The sequence below is a fragment of the Leuciscus leuciscus genome, assembly GCF_965113295.1.
Source record: "Leuciscus leuciscus genome assembly, chromosome: 19".
NCBI lineage: Eukaryota > Metazoa > Chordata > Actinopteri > Cypriniformes > Leuciscidae > Leuciscus > Leuciscus leuciscus.
In genome coordinates, this window is record NC_138743.1 from 26,288,492 (window position 1) to 26,305,258 (window position 16,767).

Below are 16,767 nucleotides of genomic sequence, written 5' to 3' on the forward strand. Positions count from 1 at the left end.
CAGGGAGCTCATTGGCTACTGATACAGCAGGAAAGAGAATGATGTGATTGCATTAAGGACCTATCAGCCTGCGCCATCAAGAGTTTCATGACAGAACTTTGTATTTACTTCAGCTTGTGTAAAAGCTGCTTGTGATTAACTTTGATTAACCTAATCATGTGGCTTTCTCTTTACCATCTGTGTTTTAAAAATGGCTGTCAGTATTATAAAAAACAGATTTTAATAATTTGGATAATTAACACTTTCAGTTTATCAAATATTTAAAAAAAAATACTATGAATTTAAGTCTGTAAAACTTAAAATGTTGCTACTACATTTTCTACAGTTAAGTTCTGGCAATCACAGCAACCAATTTTTTTTACTGTCAATTTTCCTAAAAAAAAAATCTTAGAATGTAAGATTACTGTACATATTTGGACTGGGAGTGACAGACCATTGCACACGTCCATTACCCCTGAGACTGGACACCATTTTTCATTAAAGGAGCTGTATGTAAGAAATGTATTTCAATTAATCATAAAATGGCCCTGATATGTCACTAGACATTAAGAAATCATGTTCATTTCAAATACTTTTATCACTGACAACAGTAGTCCGGCCAGGATATTGTCATTTAAAAAAGTGAAGTTGCAGCCCTCAACTGATGTTGATGTTGTCATCTTGTGTTTTGGCCTGAAGCTCCACCCTCCACCTATCTACCAATCACAAAGTCAGTAGTGTTTCAGCATCAGGGTTGCCAGCTCTGCTCTAGTTACCACAGCTACGTAGCAGCCGACGTTCCTGCTGGATCCTGCAGCCTATCTGGCAACCTCGAGTCAGGGGGAGGGGGAGGGGATACACCGCTCTACAGTCATTTGAAAGTGATTGCAGTACCAGTTTTGGCCACAATCTTACATACGGCTCCTTTAAAAACGGTATTTTAAGGCAAAACTGGTGTACTTTCATTTTCATACAATTTTACTGAATAACAGATCTCTCTGAATTAAAAATAAATAAATAAAAATCACAAATTCAGGGTTTCCGTAAATAGTTTTATTTGATTCATCTTTGACAGCCAAGAATGACAAGATCACAGTTTGTCTACATTGCTAAAACCCGAGTGCTAATGTACAAAAATAAAAACTAAAGAAAGAAAATACTGGGTGCTCACCCTCTAATATTGAAATACTTTTCTATGAAATTGTATTTGAAAAATCTTTCAAAATGAGCTTTATAAAACTGTTACCTTCTGAGAGGTAAAATTGAACAAACACAGACACAAACAGTCTGCTGGGTTAAGAAAGGACCGATCATAGATTGTAACCCTTACACATCGTCAACCTTGGACCGATCTACTCTGACAGATTTAGTGAAAAGCATGAAATTCATGAGAAGAAACTACTTTATGTAGATTAACCCAAGACATGATGCATTTTTAACTCCCATAACTTTCAGTTCACGTGGACTATACTCATGACACGGATGTATAACAATAAATACAAGGAAAAAAGAATAGAAGCTTTTCATTGCATTAGTAGTGCTTATTTGGCTAAATAAAATGGAATGCATGGACAGTTTCATTCAAAAGAGGTAAAATAATATAAAGACAATAAATAATTCAAATAAATAGTGTCCTCTGTTGCTTGTCAAGTTTGGACCTGAGAGGTAAAGACATAAGTGACACAGGGACCCAACAGCACAACACAGCGCAAATACATGACAATAAGCGGGCTCTGTTTGCCCTAGATTAACACTCCAGAAGATACATTTTGAAATGATCCTGTATTACAAAGGACTATTTTATTTGCAGTTGGTTGCTTCACTGAAAATCCAATGAACTTTGGAGATGGTCGTGTATAGGGAAAGAGAATGTCAACTACATCTCAATTTCATGGTGCTACAGTGTTAGAAATAAAGGCAATGTCTTATACAATACTTTATGGCCCATTTAACGCCTGCTTTGTTTTTCAGTAAGGCAATATTTCCACTACGAGTCCCACCCAATGTTTGACTCAAAGGGTTTGGGTTGTGCTTTGCAATAATTTCAGGTGAATGGTGTAAATCACTCGCATGGCACTTTTAGTAAGGGGCCAAGTGTGCTCACTGCTCACCAATGCAATTATGCTTAAATCATGCATGAGTGGACTATAATGTTACAAAACAAACAAATAAAACCACCACAAAAGACTTTCACTCTCAAAAGTTCATTTAAATGCTACAACTGGCCATAGACTCACTCGTAGGCACAATTAAAGGCTCTTCTAGAAGGACCTAGTCACTCTTTGTAGGTATATAAACACGTGACGTGTCTCAAAGCATACAGATCTCAGGTGTGCTATTATGGAAGAAAATAATTAAGGCTAATTTGATAAACAGTGGATTATCGGAAGGTGTGTCAAGCCATGTCAAACAGGGAGGAGAAACAACAGCAAAACAAGCAGAGTGAAATTTATATGGTACAGGAATGACCTACAATCATTTTAATCTCAAGAGTTCTCTCAGAGCAGGCACACTGTTTTTCATTCAGTTAAACACATCTTAAAGCTAAAATATATATTCTGGTAAAACACCAAGACATGCTAAAAACATTTGGGATCTTTTGGCTTTAAGGGAAATTTAGATAAATAAAAAGAACACCCCATCCTTTACCAATGCAGCCAAGAAAATCAGTTTCTGTTCTTATTCCGTGTCCTAACCAGGTGCAAAGCGATAAAACACTACATCTTTTTCTGTGCCAGTCGCCTCGTCCACACTCAAAATTCACTAGACTGAAGTACTGCTCAAGTATAGTCATGTATATTAAACATCAACCATGGATGAGGAGAAACTGGTTGTGGAAGTTATGACAAAGCGAGAGAGTAAAAGAGCAAGAAAACAGTGGGAACTGTTCTGATTGGCTGAGTTTTGTGATTGATTGTGTTGCATCACACCCCATTTTCAGTTCTGCCAAAAATAAGAATTCTGTCATCATTTACTCCATACAGCAGTAGGTTGGTTTTCTTTCTTCTGCGCTATTTTTTCAAATGAAATGTTTTACAATTTTTGTCTATATTATGAAACTCAATGGGAGTAAATGATGAAAGAATTTTCAATTTTAGGTGAACTATCCCTTAAACGATAGACAAATTGCTTGGCGAAGTTGGCGTTGAAATCTTAATGTGTCGCACCATGTTAGGACAAGTCCAAGGGGTTCAAAAATATGAAAATTAAATGAAACGCTAGCAGGATCTTAGGTACAGAAAGAGAATTCAAAGCTAAATCTTGTAGGTTTTAACGAGGATTATGTATTATAAATATTAAATCATTGTACCGATAAGGATCTACATCTCAGAAAGTGCTGACAGGCTGAATCCCACTCTATGTACCTAGAATTTCCTAACTACATAATTTTTTCTTAATAGTTATATAGACAAACCAGAGGATTGACAAAGTGTCAGTTTGAGGCAACAAGTAGTAAACAACTCGGAGAGGATTGTAAAACATTGACACAATCTTTCAAATACTATGCTCAGATCACACGGAAGCTGTTCCTCAGGGGTTACGAATGTATACTGTACAAAGTACAAAACTTCTGTCAGACCAACTTAACCCTAAATAAGATCTTTCCTTGTTTTTTCTTAATGTAGCATCCATGCAGGAGGTGTACACAACTTATCGTGCTATCCGTACTGTGCATGCTTTCAGTACCATGTGTTCATTGGATTTAATATTACTCTTCCAAGCAGTTGGAGTTGGGTACCAAATGCTAACTTACCTATTGATTCTAATCAAGGTAGTCACTGTAAATTAGGACTAAGGCAACAATGTTCCATATTACAGAACAGGAATCATGCAGATTAAAATGCTCATGGCCACTGCTGTAGACACAAAACTGTACCATCAGGCCATGTACAGTAGTGTCAGCTACAATTTCAGGTAATCAGCAATGGAGGCCTGACATACACTCTCACCTAGAAAGACTTTTCAGAAAGATGCAAATGAAACGAGTGCTAGACTTAAACACATGCTCATACGAGTTGATGAATACAACTATCCAAATAACAAACTGTCACGATTAGAACGCAAAACTACACTTTGTATTAATTCTGTTCGAACACATAAGCATATTGTATTCTAACTGAGGTCTCGAATTTGGTCTCTCTCTTATTAATAGAAGATGCCTTTAAATATAGCAGCGTTTAATGACAAAGTGCAGAACCAAATGTTGGGTTTTGTCATTCCTTTTTCCTAATCTACAATTGCACTTACCATCACTTAGTAGCTAATAATACGCCAATACAGACGTTTAATACGCACTGGAGCGGAGGATTTTTGGATACACTACAATAAAACCTCTGGTAAAGCTACAGGCTACCTCTTAATTGGTTAAGTGCTTTTCAATATTGGCAATAAATAATCAAAGGCCTCTAATTATCAATACAAGCTCAAATAAATTCACTGTTGTGTTTCTCTCTGGTTAAATTGATCCTGAATAGTCCTAACTGTGCTAATACAGTACCAGTGAGTCTTTCCTCTCCAATATGGGGATTCATTAATTGGAAACTTTACGTTAACTGTAACGTTTACTTAATTGGCAAGCGTAAACTGCCATCTAACAAACTCACCTAATTAAGTAAGAATGTTCACTTTCTAAAACTCTCTCTCTTCGTCTTTGTAATACATTTTATTTATTCGCCTTTTTACAAGCTCCACCCTCTCTGTTCTGCAGGTACTTATCTAGCTCCGCCTCTCGCTTCACTGCTTCTGGGTTGACTTTTGGAGCACCAGGAAAACACACCAGCACCACACTCATGTTGTCTCGACTACCCTGTTGATAAACAAATAATCACAGAAGGAACGATTAAGTTAGATCAATGACTCTAAAAATGGCATAACCAAGTAATAACATATTTTCCTTACAATTTGAAAACACGCAAGTATACACATTTTATATATATATAAATAGGGCTTGACATTAACTAGCAAGGAGATATTTTAATTGTTTATTAATAAACTAGTGTTTTCTGAGTCAGTGTTGGCTGCAAAGATGAAGTTGAAGTTGCTGACTCGTCATCTCGACAGTATAGTGAACGCGCGTGCACGCTCCTACAGAGAGAAACGCATGCAACTTTCATTTAGATTACATAATCAGAGAGTATTTGTTTTCGATTCTAATTGGTTTGTTTAAAAGTAGACATTTCAAGCTTTCCATATGCCTATTTCTCATGTCTGTGAGGCAATTAGCCTATACGCTGAGTTTCGGCTTTATTTACGTGATGCGCTCCAGTTCTTCTTGCAGTCGAAGACGGAACAACTTTCTGCTCTAAAGTTTATTGCGTGCACTGTCAAGAGCTTTATCAGATTTGTTGTGTTGCCGGTCTTAGCAGCAATTGTCTTGTCGCAAATATTGCATTGCAATAGTTGGCATCGAGCCTGGTGAAATGTAGCCACACTTTTGATCTTTTCCATCTACTGGGGTTGGGACGCTTACACATTACAGCTTCACATGTGAGCCATGTCACTGGGCGTAACTGGCGTAAACTAGAGTTTTTCCTTGATGTCTCGCCACAGCCAATCATGCTGCATGCTTATTGGCTCACTGACGTTGATGAAATTAACCCCTTAAGTATCAAAATTTGGTACCAAACGACAAAACATTTTTTGATACTCAATGGTTGAGGCAATTCGGTCGGTGCCTTAAAAAGTATCGAACTCGACACCCAGCGCTAATTATCTCATTATTTGGCAGCGGGTATATTAAGACCTTTACCACCACCACCACTTTAAGACCTGACGCACGGATCCACTGTACTGTTACACACGCGTTTTCTTTCTCAACTGTTTACGTTCACTTAAAACATAGCCTAACTGACTGTGTTTACATGACCAAGACCGACATTTTGACATTATGTTGTGTGTATCTGACTGTTTAAGTGCATTATAAGCTGCGAAAAAGAACTCAATTTGATTTATGTGCAGTGCAGTGAGTGAAGGGAGGCGGGTTTGTGTGTCAACTCGCTGTCGGAGAGATAATGAGAGTTACAGATATTTCAGCATCGATAATATGTATAGATATATCGATGCTTTTGACAACACTGCATTGCACTTAGTTTATTAATTCCGATGCCTTTTTAAAAGACTACAATTGAAAAATGTATAGCCTATATTATATATCAAATTCAACCCGCCAAAGAGGCTAGTAGGAGTGACTGTTTTATACACCACTGCTGAAATCCACCCGCATTTTGGTGGGTTGGCGGGTGTTAATGTCAAGCCATATCGTTTTTTTGTTTTGTTTTTACGGTTAACAGTATTTGTACAAAAATATCATGAATTATTAATAAATAATAATTCATATAAAAAGGACCCATTAGCATCCAACTCACAATGTTTATAACTGACCTTACCTTGTACAAACAGGTGTCCACAATCTCATTACACACTCTCTCCAGGTCGTCGGTCACTTCCAAGCGTGAGCGCACAAAATCACACAGTTCTTCGTTGGCCATGACGTCCCATATACCATCGCAGGCCAGCACCACAAATTCATCGTCAGCCTCAGAGCGTTCGATCTCATACACTTCTGGCTCCGGGGACACCAGCTGCTCAGTGGGGCCTTTTCCATGCACGCACTTATAGTCGAAGTCGCCGAGAGCGCGGGAGACGGCGAGGGAGCCATTGACCCTCTGGATCATAACAGAACCACCTGCGTTCTGGATTCTCTCCTTTTCCAGTGGGTTACTTGGCTTGTGGTCCTGGGTGAAGAAGTGAACGCGACCCTTGCGGCTCAGCAAGGCTCTGGAGTCACCGCAGTTGATGAAATACAAATGATGAGGGGAAATCATCACGCCCACCGCCGTGGAGCCACTGCGGTCCGCCCCGTGCTTGCGTTCGGACATGGCCCGCATGTGTTCGTCGATTTGCAGGAAGCCTGTGCGGATTCCACATTTCACACTCTCCACAGAGGGCCCGGCACCAACTAACTCTGCACCTCCTGAGCACCCTCCCCTGAAGTCTGGGTTGCTGGTAATATGTTCCAGCAGATGCTCACAGCAGTAACGGGCAACCTGAGAGCCTGCGTGCCCATCGTAAACGGCAAAAAAGGACCACAGGCCGAGGCCGTAAGGCAGCCCCATCACAGCCGTGTGTGCGTCCTCCATCTCCACACGCCATCCCTGCATACTGCTGAGTCCATAGCGGAGGCTGTTCCCCTCCCCGTGAGCATTGTGCTTCTCCATCTTTGGCTTGTCTAAGAATGCACCCATTCTTCTTATTTTGCTCTAACACAAACAGAACCAGAAAACAAAGTGAGTAACGTTAGAAGGTGCTTCATCATGACATAAGTGACTCTCATTCATACAACATATTCAAACATGCAATGGGTATGGCATGACCATTTATACGATAAGCCACAGGTGCAGTAAGCTTCCAGAAGCAAGTAAACTGTTTAGGTAAATGTTTATCATCACATCAAGGCAGTAAACTTATTTGTCTCCAGACCTGCGGTTGTTTATATTTAAAATCTTTTCAGACGCCAACGCAGCAAAATATACGAACCTGTATAATGTAAAACAACTGTGAACTTACTGATGAAACCACTAACGTTACCCTTATCAGCATATGCAAAATGCTGCACGCCCAGATAGCATTAAGAGGCTAACTCCAGCATTTCTATGTACGTCAGAGTGACATAATATCACTTACCCAGTTTCTTCGTAGTCTTTGCTGGCTGAAGAAACTCCGAGGCACAAAAGCCGCGGATAAGAGCCTTATTATCAGCAGTATGATGGGCCGGATAGCAAACACTATAAAACCAGCGCTGCGCTCACAGCCACAACACACATCAATCGACGGCTAGCCAATTAGCCAGTAAACTAACGTCAAAACGGCCAAAGATCGATTCCGAAAATAATCATTTAAAAAAATAATAACCATAAGAAAATCATCACATGAGCCTGTTAAGGCAGTCCGCAGCTGGGCGGTTGGGCATTTCTGGCTCCGGTGTTTTTGTTTTCCCGAGGGGGGGGGGGCTACAGGAGCCTCTCGCTCAGAACATCTCTCTCTCTCTCTCTCTCTCTCTCTCTCTCTCTCTCTCCGCGCGGATGGGTAGGTCTGGAACCCGGATGCTGCAGCGGACGGTGCGCGTTCCCCTTTCTCTATTACATCATCACTGCCACGCAATCGAGGGCTGGAAATAGATCCATTGACGAGATTGAGGGACCGTTATAAGCGACACTCTTGCCGTTAATTTGCTTTGTAGTTTTCCTGCAGAGGCTTATAGTCTTTATATGTTTACAAAATAATACATTTGTCGTATAAATATATACGGCCGTTAACCAATAGAAATGATGACATTTATAAATAAATTTCAACATCTGAACTTTGAAAACCTAACTGTATGATGAAAAAAATAGGTTTTCTGGAATTGTGGGAATGTAAACTCAAATTAGTTCATTAACTGATCAGCCAGTCAAGCTAACATGCTTACACAATTAAGAAAAATAGACTATAAATCTGTCAAAGTTTGACACAATCTATGTGATAAATTATCAATGGTTATTATCCCCCTTTTTAACATAAGAACATTTTATCTTGAATGTATATTCATATATATATAGCAGGCTTAGCTGTTACTATACTCTTAAAAAATAGTGTTGGTTTAACTTAAAAAAAGTAACCTGGTTGCCTTAAAATTTTAGGTTAATACAATGAAGGAGAATTGGTTTAATCAACAGAAGCTCAAAATATTACATTATTTGAACCATTATCTAAGTTAATTTGCCAAAAGAAAAAATGTGATAAATCATGCAAATATATATATATATATATATTTTTTTTTTTTACAGTGTACAAAAGGGCTCTCATTATGCTGCTTGATACTGCAAACTGGTATCTGTTATATTATTTTAATTTATTATCGTATTCATAAACTCTCTCAAATAATTTTACTGTTTACTGCACTTTGTTATTCTTCTAGTTATTTAAAATGACCTATAGCGGCTAATAAATCAGAAGTCTTACATATCCACAGGAAATAGCCTTCTATTAGCCTTCTAATAGCCCCTGGATTGTGCATGTTTTAGCTGCAACACAAAAAGCACAAGTATATGAATGGCCTCTTTTTTAGCTGTTAAACATTGTGGTTTTATTCACTAGATGTATTCTTGGTGCTGTGTACAGTCTGTAGGCTATGTACAATGTTTTGAACAAAAATGATATTGCACTTCGGCTATTCAGGACAGGTGATTTAAGTTGCATTGAGTGAGCTACATAGAGCTACAATAGAATATCCACATGTAGTTATCTGCAATCAAGCTGTTAATGGCATGCCCAAGAGCAATAGAAAAGGGAATGTTTTGGGGAATGTTAATGTTATTATGGCCACCCTATGAACAGAATGTATAGTCATATTGCCTGTAAGTGTCGTCATGCTTTTGTATCATGGTATATCCAAGACTGGAGCCACTGTAATGCTAATGACCGAGGGTAAATAATTCATACAGGCCTCAAAATCCAAATTAAAAGCTTCTTACATTGCTGTCTGCAGGGTGACTTAAGTGTGTTGCTCATAATGCGATGTGCACTTAGGGTAAGTAGCTTCTTGCTCTAAACATCCAAATGCATTAGACCTGAATGAGGGAACCTTCAACTAGATTGGCATAGTGATGCTGAATTGTGCTGTTTTTAATACATATCAAAACAAATATGGCCCTTTTCCACTGCACTGTGGAAACTGTTATTCTGACATTTTTAGAATGTATAGTATAATGAAGTGGTGCTGGTTTTGCCTCAGGACCCATATTTTACATTGAATATCAATTTTACATTTTGTATTGTTTACCATACAAAAATGTCACAAACTACACATAAAATCAAACAGCCCCTGTATGCAAAATTATTAACATTATGTGGGCTGAACAGGAAAAATGACAAATTGGTTTCTGAACAGCACTGAATTTTTTTTATGTTTCATGCTCTTGGCAGCCAATAATTCACTGCAAAAATATCTTAATTAGCTGCATTTTATCAGAACAGACCTGCTGCAACACATTTTTGGGTTGCAACCTGCCAGGTAAGATCCACTGGAATAAGCTATAAAAATGCCACTCTTCTTGATTCTCTGACCATTTGAAACATGCCAGATATGAAACAAGTATGAAGGTTATGTACAGAATGGCAGTGTGTTGTTGATTTGAATAGAGTCATGAATGACAGAGGAAGGGATGGATGAACACCAACTACTGAATTGTCAGACTGCCTGCCAAATCGCCATCCCCAGACGAGGTATCCACAGTAAATTAAGTGCCACAACAATGTTGCCCTATTTCCAAATTCCAGACAGTGTATTTGGACTGTGTTGTCTTAAACAATAACAACAACAGCTGCCATGAAAGTGGCGATGTGTGAGGCAAACCAAGTGAGTCACAGTTTACTGTCATCACTCTTTAAAAAACACCATTCTGTCTCAGGAGATCATACAAACAGAAACTGGTTGAAGCAAACAGGAGAAACCCGGTGATTTGTGATTCACTTAAATATATATGAACAATAAAGAAATGCAATCATTCCAGTTTCACATGGACCATCATTCTATGTCTTCATCCCATTCAGCAGCCATGTAAAGTAAAAAAGTTTTTTTCTCTGGGTTCATCGTAGTATTCCAATCGTTTTTACTTTATGTTGTAGAGGCCAGTGCCTTGTTTTTTAAACATGCTATACAAATGATCTCAATGAAACATTACCACATAAAGCAAGGTAATTTTTCCAAATGTCAGTTTTACATTTTTTTTAATGGATTGGTAAGTAAAGTAAAAGTTGAAATGTATGGGTGTCAGTTATTTTCAGTTTAGAGTATAGTCATTGCCTTTTTTCCACCTGCCCAAGTTCGTCATTTGTTTTTATGGTTACTGATTTGATTTTTCATTCTGTTCAGCTGTTCCCTCAATAGTTACCTTTGCTAATCCCCAGTATATAAGTCTCCCTGTTTCATTTGAGTTTGTCCAGTGTCGACAACGGGACGTTTATGTGTTTGCCTTGTGGAATATATTAAAGACTTTAGTTTGATCTTCATCTTCATCTTCGTGTGCTTGTATACCATGATTGTGACAGAAGACCAGACCTAAAAGGATTACGATTTTTGTGGGGGTTTTTCCTCACTATGGACTAGAGCAGCTGGATAGTTCGCTGGAGGAATATACTTTAGATCAGGACTCGGACAACTCGCTCTGTGTTTTTTACCATGCTGGCCTCAGCGAGCAAAGGCACGCCTACCAGCGAACGGTCCTTGTAAGGATTTTGCCACCCATGTGGAGTGGGTGCTAGTTAACAATGGATTGAAGTTCACCATCGGCCCCGAGGAGGACATCACCAGCCCCACTCCTGACCCAGAGTCCAGCCCTACACCTCCCCTCAGCACAGGCATGACGCCTGAGCCCACCGCAGCCGGAGAGCCAATGCCTGCCCCAATGGAAGAGCAGTTGCAAAAAAAAAGCATATGAGGAGCCTGGATCTCACGAGAAGTCTCACCAGGTGTATGAGCCGGCAACATCATGCGCAACCAAGGGAGTCATTGTGGAGTATGAGGGGATGGAAAGGAGCCCTGCCCATCCTCCTGCCACAGAGTGTGAATCAATGTTGGACTCTGTCAACTGTTTGATGAACCTCTACCCCCACTGATTCCTCTCAGCCCTGAATCTCCTGTTTCTCCAGTGTTCCCACCCAGCCTCCCTCTCCCACCACCTCTTCAACATTCAACCAGTTCATAAGTCATCGCTGTCCTCCATCAGCCCCTCGGTTCCTCCTCTGTTTACCGTCTGTGATGTGGATCCATCGCGGGCCTTCTGTCATACAGCTCCTCCTGCGCAAGGGGATTCCTTAGCTTTGCCTCCAACCACTGATCTCGTCGCATCACCTTGGCCCGTCGGCTCATCCTCCTTGGCTCCTCCTTCCCTCGTCTTAACTAGGCAGGGACCATCTGGCTTACGATTACATCAGGCTCCCTCAGACCACCAGCTCCACCTCTGTCGGATGTCGTCCATCCTGCACCACGGACCTGGGAGCAGTCTGCTGTGCTCCTGCTCTCCACCCCTGTACGGCTCTGGCAGGCCCCACCCTCCCTCCAGTTCTGCCTCAGCTCTCCTGTACCCCAATTCCACCTCGGGGGGTTGTTGCTGCAACTCAGTTGCAGCCACCGAAGCCTTCGGGGTCACTCGGGTTCGGCTTTCCGTCTGCGCCTGGGGCTCCACCACCATCAATCTTCACCATGGCCGCGTCAAGGAAATCCCTGTCATGGCTCCTACCTCCTTCGACGCAGCTGTGGATCTCCATCCTGGCTGGACTCTGGGATTCCACCTAACATCCCCTGCTCCAGGCCTCTCCTTGGCTCCTCCCACCATCTGCACAGCCCTAGTTCTTCCTGTCGTCACCTCCCCCGGATTCCTGTCCTCCACCAGTTGCACGTCCTCCGCCTGAGCCTCCTCCCACTGTTGGACTGTCAGTGCGAGGTTGTGCCTTTCCGGGAGGGGGTGTAATGTCACAGTTATGTTCAGTTTAGAGCAGGGATGGGCAAATGGCGGCCCGTATGTCTTTAAATACGACCCGCTGGACCACTCGGATGATCAATTTGAAAACATTTTAAAAGTAAGTAATGGAACGATTGCGTTCAGATTATGATGTTAATACTAAATCAAACCAGGAGAGATTGCAATTTCCATCCGATCCCGTATTAATTACAGCTTAGGATGTGCACCCTAATGTGAAAGTTTATTAAAATTGCCAAAAATAAATGAAATATTTACAATGATTGTGTTTTCCAGTCAAGATGTTAAACGGATTATCTTTCTACCAAGTTCAAGGGGTCAACCATATGTTTGGTTTTGTTTGGAAACGAAATCTGTAATGCTGCAGCACCCCCAGCACTCTTACTTCCCGTGCCCCTGCAAATGCATGACAGAAATGTATGTACTTAATTATGTTCTTGTACATTTTTTAAATAGTATTTTTAATCATGGTGATATGTGGATGTGGATTATGGTAATACCATTTGGAACAGCTATTTTATGAATAAACACTTTTTAACTGTTCTCTGAGGTTGAGCTGAGAATGTACTCTAGGCTTATAATCAAAAATAATCTGTACATTTGTTTGTTGCATATTTACAGACAATGCAATTGAGATGTTTACATTTGCTTGTTGGGGTAATATTGCTTGTCAACTGACAACAGTTTACCATTTATTTTAGCATAATTGCACACATTATTTAGTTAATAAATTCTTTAAAAACCTATTTCATTAATTATACATTGATTTCCCTTAATAAAAAGTAAATTGAGTAAGATGTTGTTAAAGGTGAGAGTGTGGATTAGTAATCTGGCCCTTAGGTATGAAGGAGAAAAAAAGCTGGCCCTCGTCACTATCAAAGTTGCCCATCCCTGGTTTAGAGTTTGTTTTCAGTCACTGCCTTTTTTCCACTGCTTGAGTTTGTCATTTGTATATGTTTACTGATTTGATTTCTCATTCTTTTCAACTGTTCCCTCATTAGTTCCCTTTGTTAATCCCCTGTATTTAAGTCTCCCTGTTTTATTTGAGTTTGTTCAGTCTTGTCAGTGGGACGTGAATTAAACGTTTATGTGTTTGCCTTGTATTAAAGACTTCATTTGATTGCAGATTCCACTAAGATTCCACTTACAGATTCCACTAAGAAAAATAGTCCATTACAATGAACAAAACATCATGATAACAAAAAATATGTTGTAAGAACGTTTTGCTAATGTTAAATGTTATTAACTATACTGTTAAATGTTATATTAAGTTATGAAAATGCAAATTTTAAATGTTTTCTGAAAACATCTAGTAATTAAAATGCTTTAAAAACCTATTTTCTTGGTCCATTTGATGATTTTGCAAACATTATGGGATACTTTTAAATGTTCTTTGAACAAATACATTTAAAAAATGTTAGATGTTTTGAGTAGCCTATGTTGTTAACCAGATAACTTTGAACAAACATTCTATTAACGTTACTAGAATGTTAGCTGTTAGCTGTTAGAACTGTTAGCTGGGTAGCAACAAGACAAACACTGCTGTATTACAGTAATGTTAATACTTTGAGGTCATTTCATGTACAATCAATAACATGATACACAATTTTACAAACTTGATCTCTGTCTTGTGCTTCCAAGCTCTGCTTTTCATTTAGATCATGAAAACTGCACCTGTGATGGGCTGTTGCCATGTTCTTTGCCAAGCAGTAATTGAAATGTTATTGTCAATCTCCCCCTTTCATCTTTTCTCCTCTCCACCTTTTCTCAAGGACAAAGGAGTCACATTGGTTTGCACATTGATAAGTTCTCATTAAAGATACTGTTATTTTGGTTAAAAAAAAAAAAAAAAACACGACACTTTATGTGTCTCATGGCTATGTTTTTGCATTGTAGATACATTTTTAATGTTTTCATATTATGTATTTGTATATTATGTATATTGTTATCGTATTGTCTGTCCTTCCGCTCCTCTCCCAAATTCATAACAAACAATAGCTCAGTCGGTATTTAGGATCAACAGAGATGATTTCTTTTATTAAAAAATACATTTTTTATCACTAAAATCCAGATGATCAGTGGTTAAAAAAAAACCAAAACAATTATCTTAAAGTGTTTTGCTAATATTGCAAAACTAACATTAAGATTAGAGATTAATGTTCCATATTCAATCTTCACATGACCCCTCTCTTTCTCTACAATGCATTTGGTTTAAACAACAAAAGGAGACATCTAAGCTCTTTTTGTTGTCGCACCCTGGCGAGACCGACCAAATGGACATCACCCAAATGAACAACTACAATATTAAATCTAGTAGACTTAATGACATAAGTTCATTTTTGGTCTTATTTCTGTGTAAGAGTCCTTTCCAGTGTCCTTAATTCCAACAACAGATTACAATGAATCTAACGACACTGGATTATCAATACCGACTGAGCTCCTCTGTAATAGGGTCCAAGTGAAATGGTACACACAAATCCATGGCCTAATTTTTACACTTGCTTATTTGCTGCAATTCTAATCTGACACAAAGAGTTCTGATGGTTTGTGCTTTGAGCAGTGGAGGCTGACCTTGCTTTTGACAGCAGCAGTCAGTTTATTTCTTTGTAAAGATGATAACAACAAGACAATAAATTGTGTGGATTAACTCCCTTTGTTCTTTGTCTTTCTTTACCTCAACTATTTCTTATCTTTCTCTGATAGCTGTAAAAAAAATTATATGATCGATAAGTTATGACAAAATATGTTTTTACATTGCTTTAACTCATCAAAATAAGTTAAGCAATTTTAAACTTTAAGTTATACAATATTCAAATCATTTTGAGTCAGTTTAATGTCATTTAAGTTGAAATGACTTCCAAGTTGATTGTACTAAAAAAATGTACAGTGCTTTTTTCACAGTGCTAAAGACAATCTGTCTTTCATGAACCAATTCAATTTCACTAAAATGCTTTTCGAAGGATACATTTTATTGTTATGTAAAATTGGATTTAAAATTATATATATATTTTTATATTTTAATAGTCTGTAGTTTAGAAAACTACAAATACACAAAAATAAAGTGTATTAAATATGTATAAATAAATGTAAGTGCAGCTATTACATGATAAATTATAATCTTGAGAATGATCCTCTTTTATTATAACATACTATTGATTTAAATTGTAAGACTAAAAATGTATGGTTGCTATGTTGAAATTATGAATACCACCTTAGAATCATAAATATGACACCGCACAAATTCCCACTAACATCAAGAGAAGTGCGTGTTTTATCCACTTTGAGAGAAGTCTGTACAATGAAATCTATCAGAGTTTTATCAAATAAACATCTTTTCACTTTTGATGAGAATTACTGAAACACTTATTGATATTTTAATGCAAAGCTAGTTGAAGACAAACAGATTAAAAAAAATTCTGCATATGATCTGGTCTACTTAATACTTTGCCTGCATAATGTATTCCATTGGAATGTTGACTTTGTAATGTTAATTGTAAATTGCAGAGAATTTATGCACTGTGTATACAGTGTCTGCTCATTCTTCCTCTCTGGTAACTTAAACAGTCACACATCAGAATCTGACCCATTGAATAGCATATGATCCATGCACACCAGGCATATAAAAGAAAACACTGAAGGAGAGGAATAAGTATGTGTGCAGTGCAAAAGAAATGGAGCACTGCTGCAACTGATGAACTATTCATGCTCTTTATGCTAATTGAATTTAAATTAGTGGAAAGCAGTAGCTCGGTGACATGTTCATATAGTCAGCTTGGGACTGGATATGTGCAGGCATGCATATGTGAATTAATTTAGTACTCTCTCACTTGATTGTCCATCTGCTCGATTGATGTGAGGCTGCATAATCAGAATGGAGAGCAAATCAGAGGGCTTGACTCCTCACACTGCAGTTTCCATAGGTAGCCCAGTAATGCAGAAAAATTAAAGTGCACGTATTACTGAAAATGAAAGTGTAATTATTATTGATGCATATGGCTGACCTGCTCATATAAGTGCTATTTGTGTTTATTAAATTTGACAGATGCAGTTGTTATGTCAATGCATTTGTGCATGATTAACTATACATAACATTTCATTAGCTGAATTGTACAACAATTGCAAAAATGCATCTTGTTCAGTTATTATTTTTACTACACCTACAGCCTCAATGTATTTAATAGTCCACCTGGTCATGTTTTTATTTCAAAGGGTAGCTGATGCCACCTAGTGACAATGCGATGGCAGTTAAATGCAATGCCTTTTGCAATGC

General features: G+C 38.6%; 1 protein-coding gene across 1 annotated transcript; it reads right to left on the bottom strand.

Moving 5' to 3' along the window:
• Positions 1-1,017: 1,017 nt before the first annotated feature.
• Positions 1,018-8,034, bottom strand: ppm1ab (protein phosphatase, Mg2+/Mn2+ dependent, 1Ab). The gene is made up of 3 exons (XM_082146896.1): positions 7,663-8,034; positions 6,366-7,238; positions 1,018-4,786 (listed from the first exon to the last, which is right to left on the bottom strand). The coding sequence occupies exons 2-3, from the start codon at positions 7,221-7,223 to the stop codon at positions 4,643-4,645; spliced, it is 1,002 nt and encodes a 333-aa protein (XP_082003022.1). The 5' UTR covers positions 7,224-7,238; positions 7,663-8,034; the 3' UTR covers positions 1,018-4,642.
• Between the last annotated feature and the right edge of the window lie 8,733 nt (positions 8,035-16,767).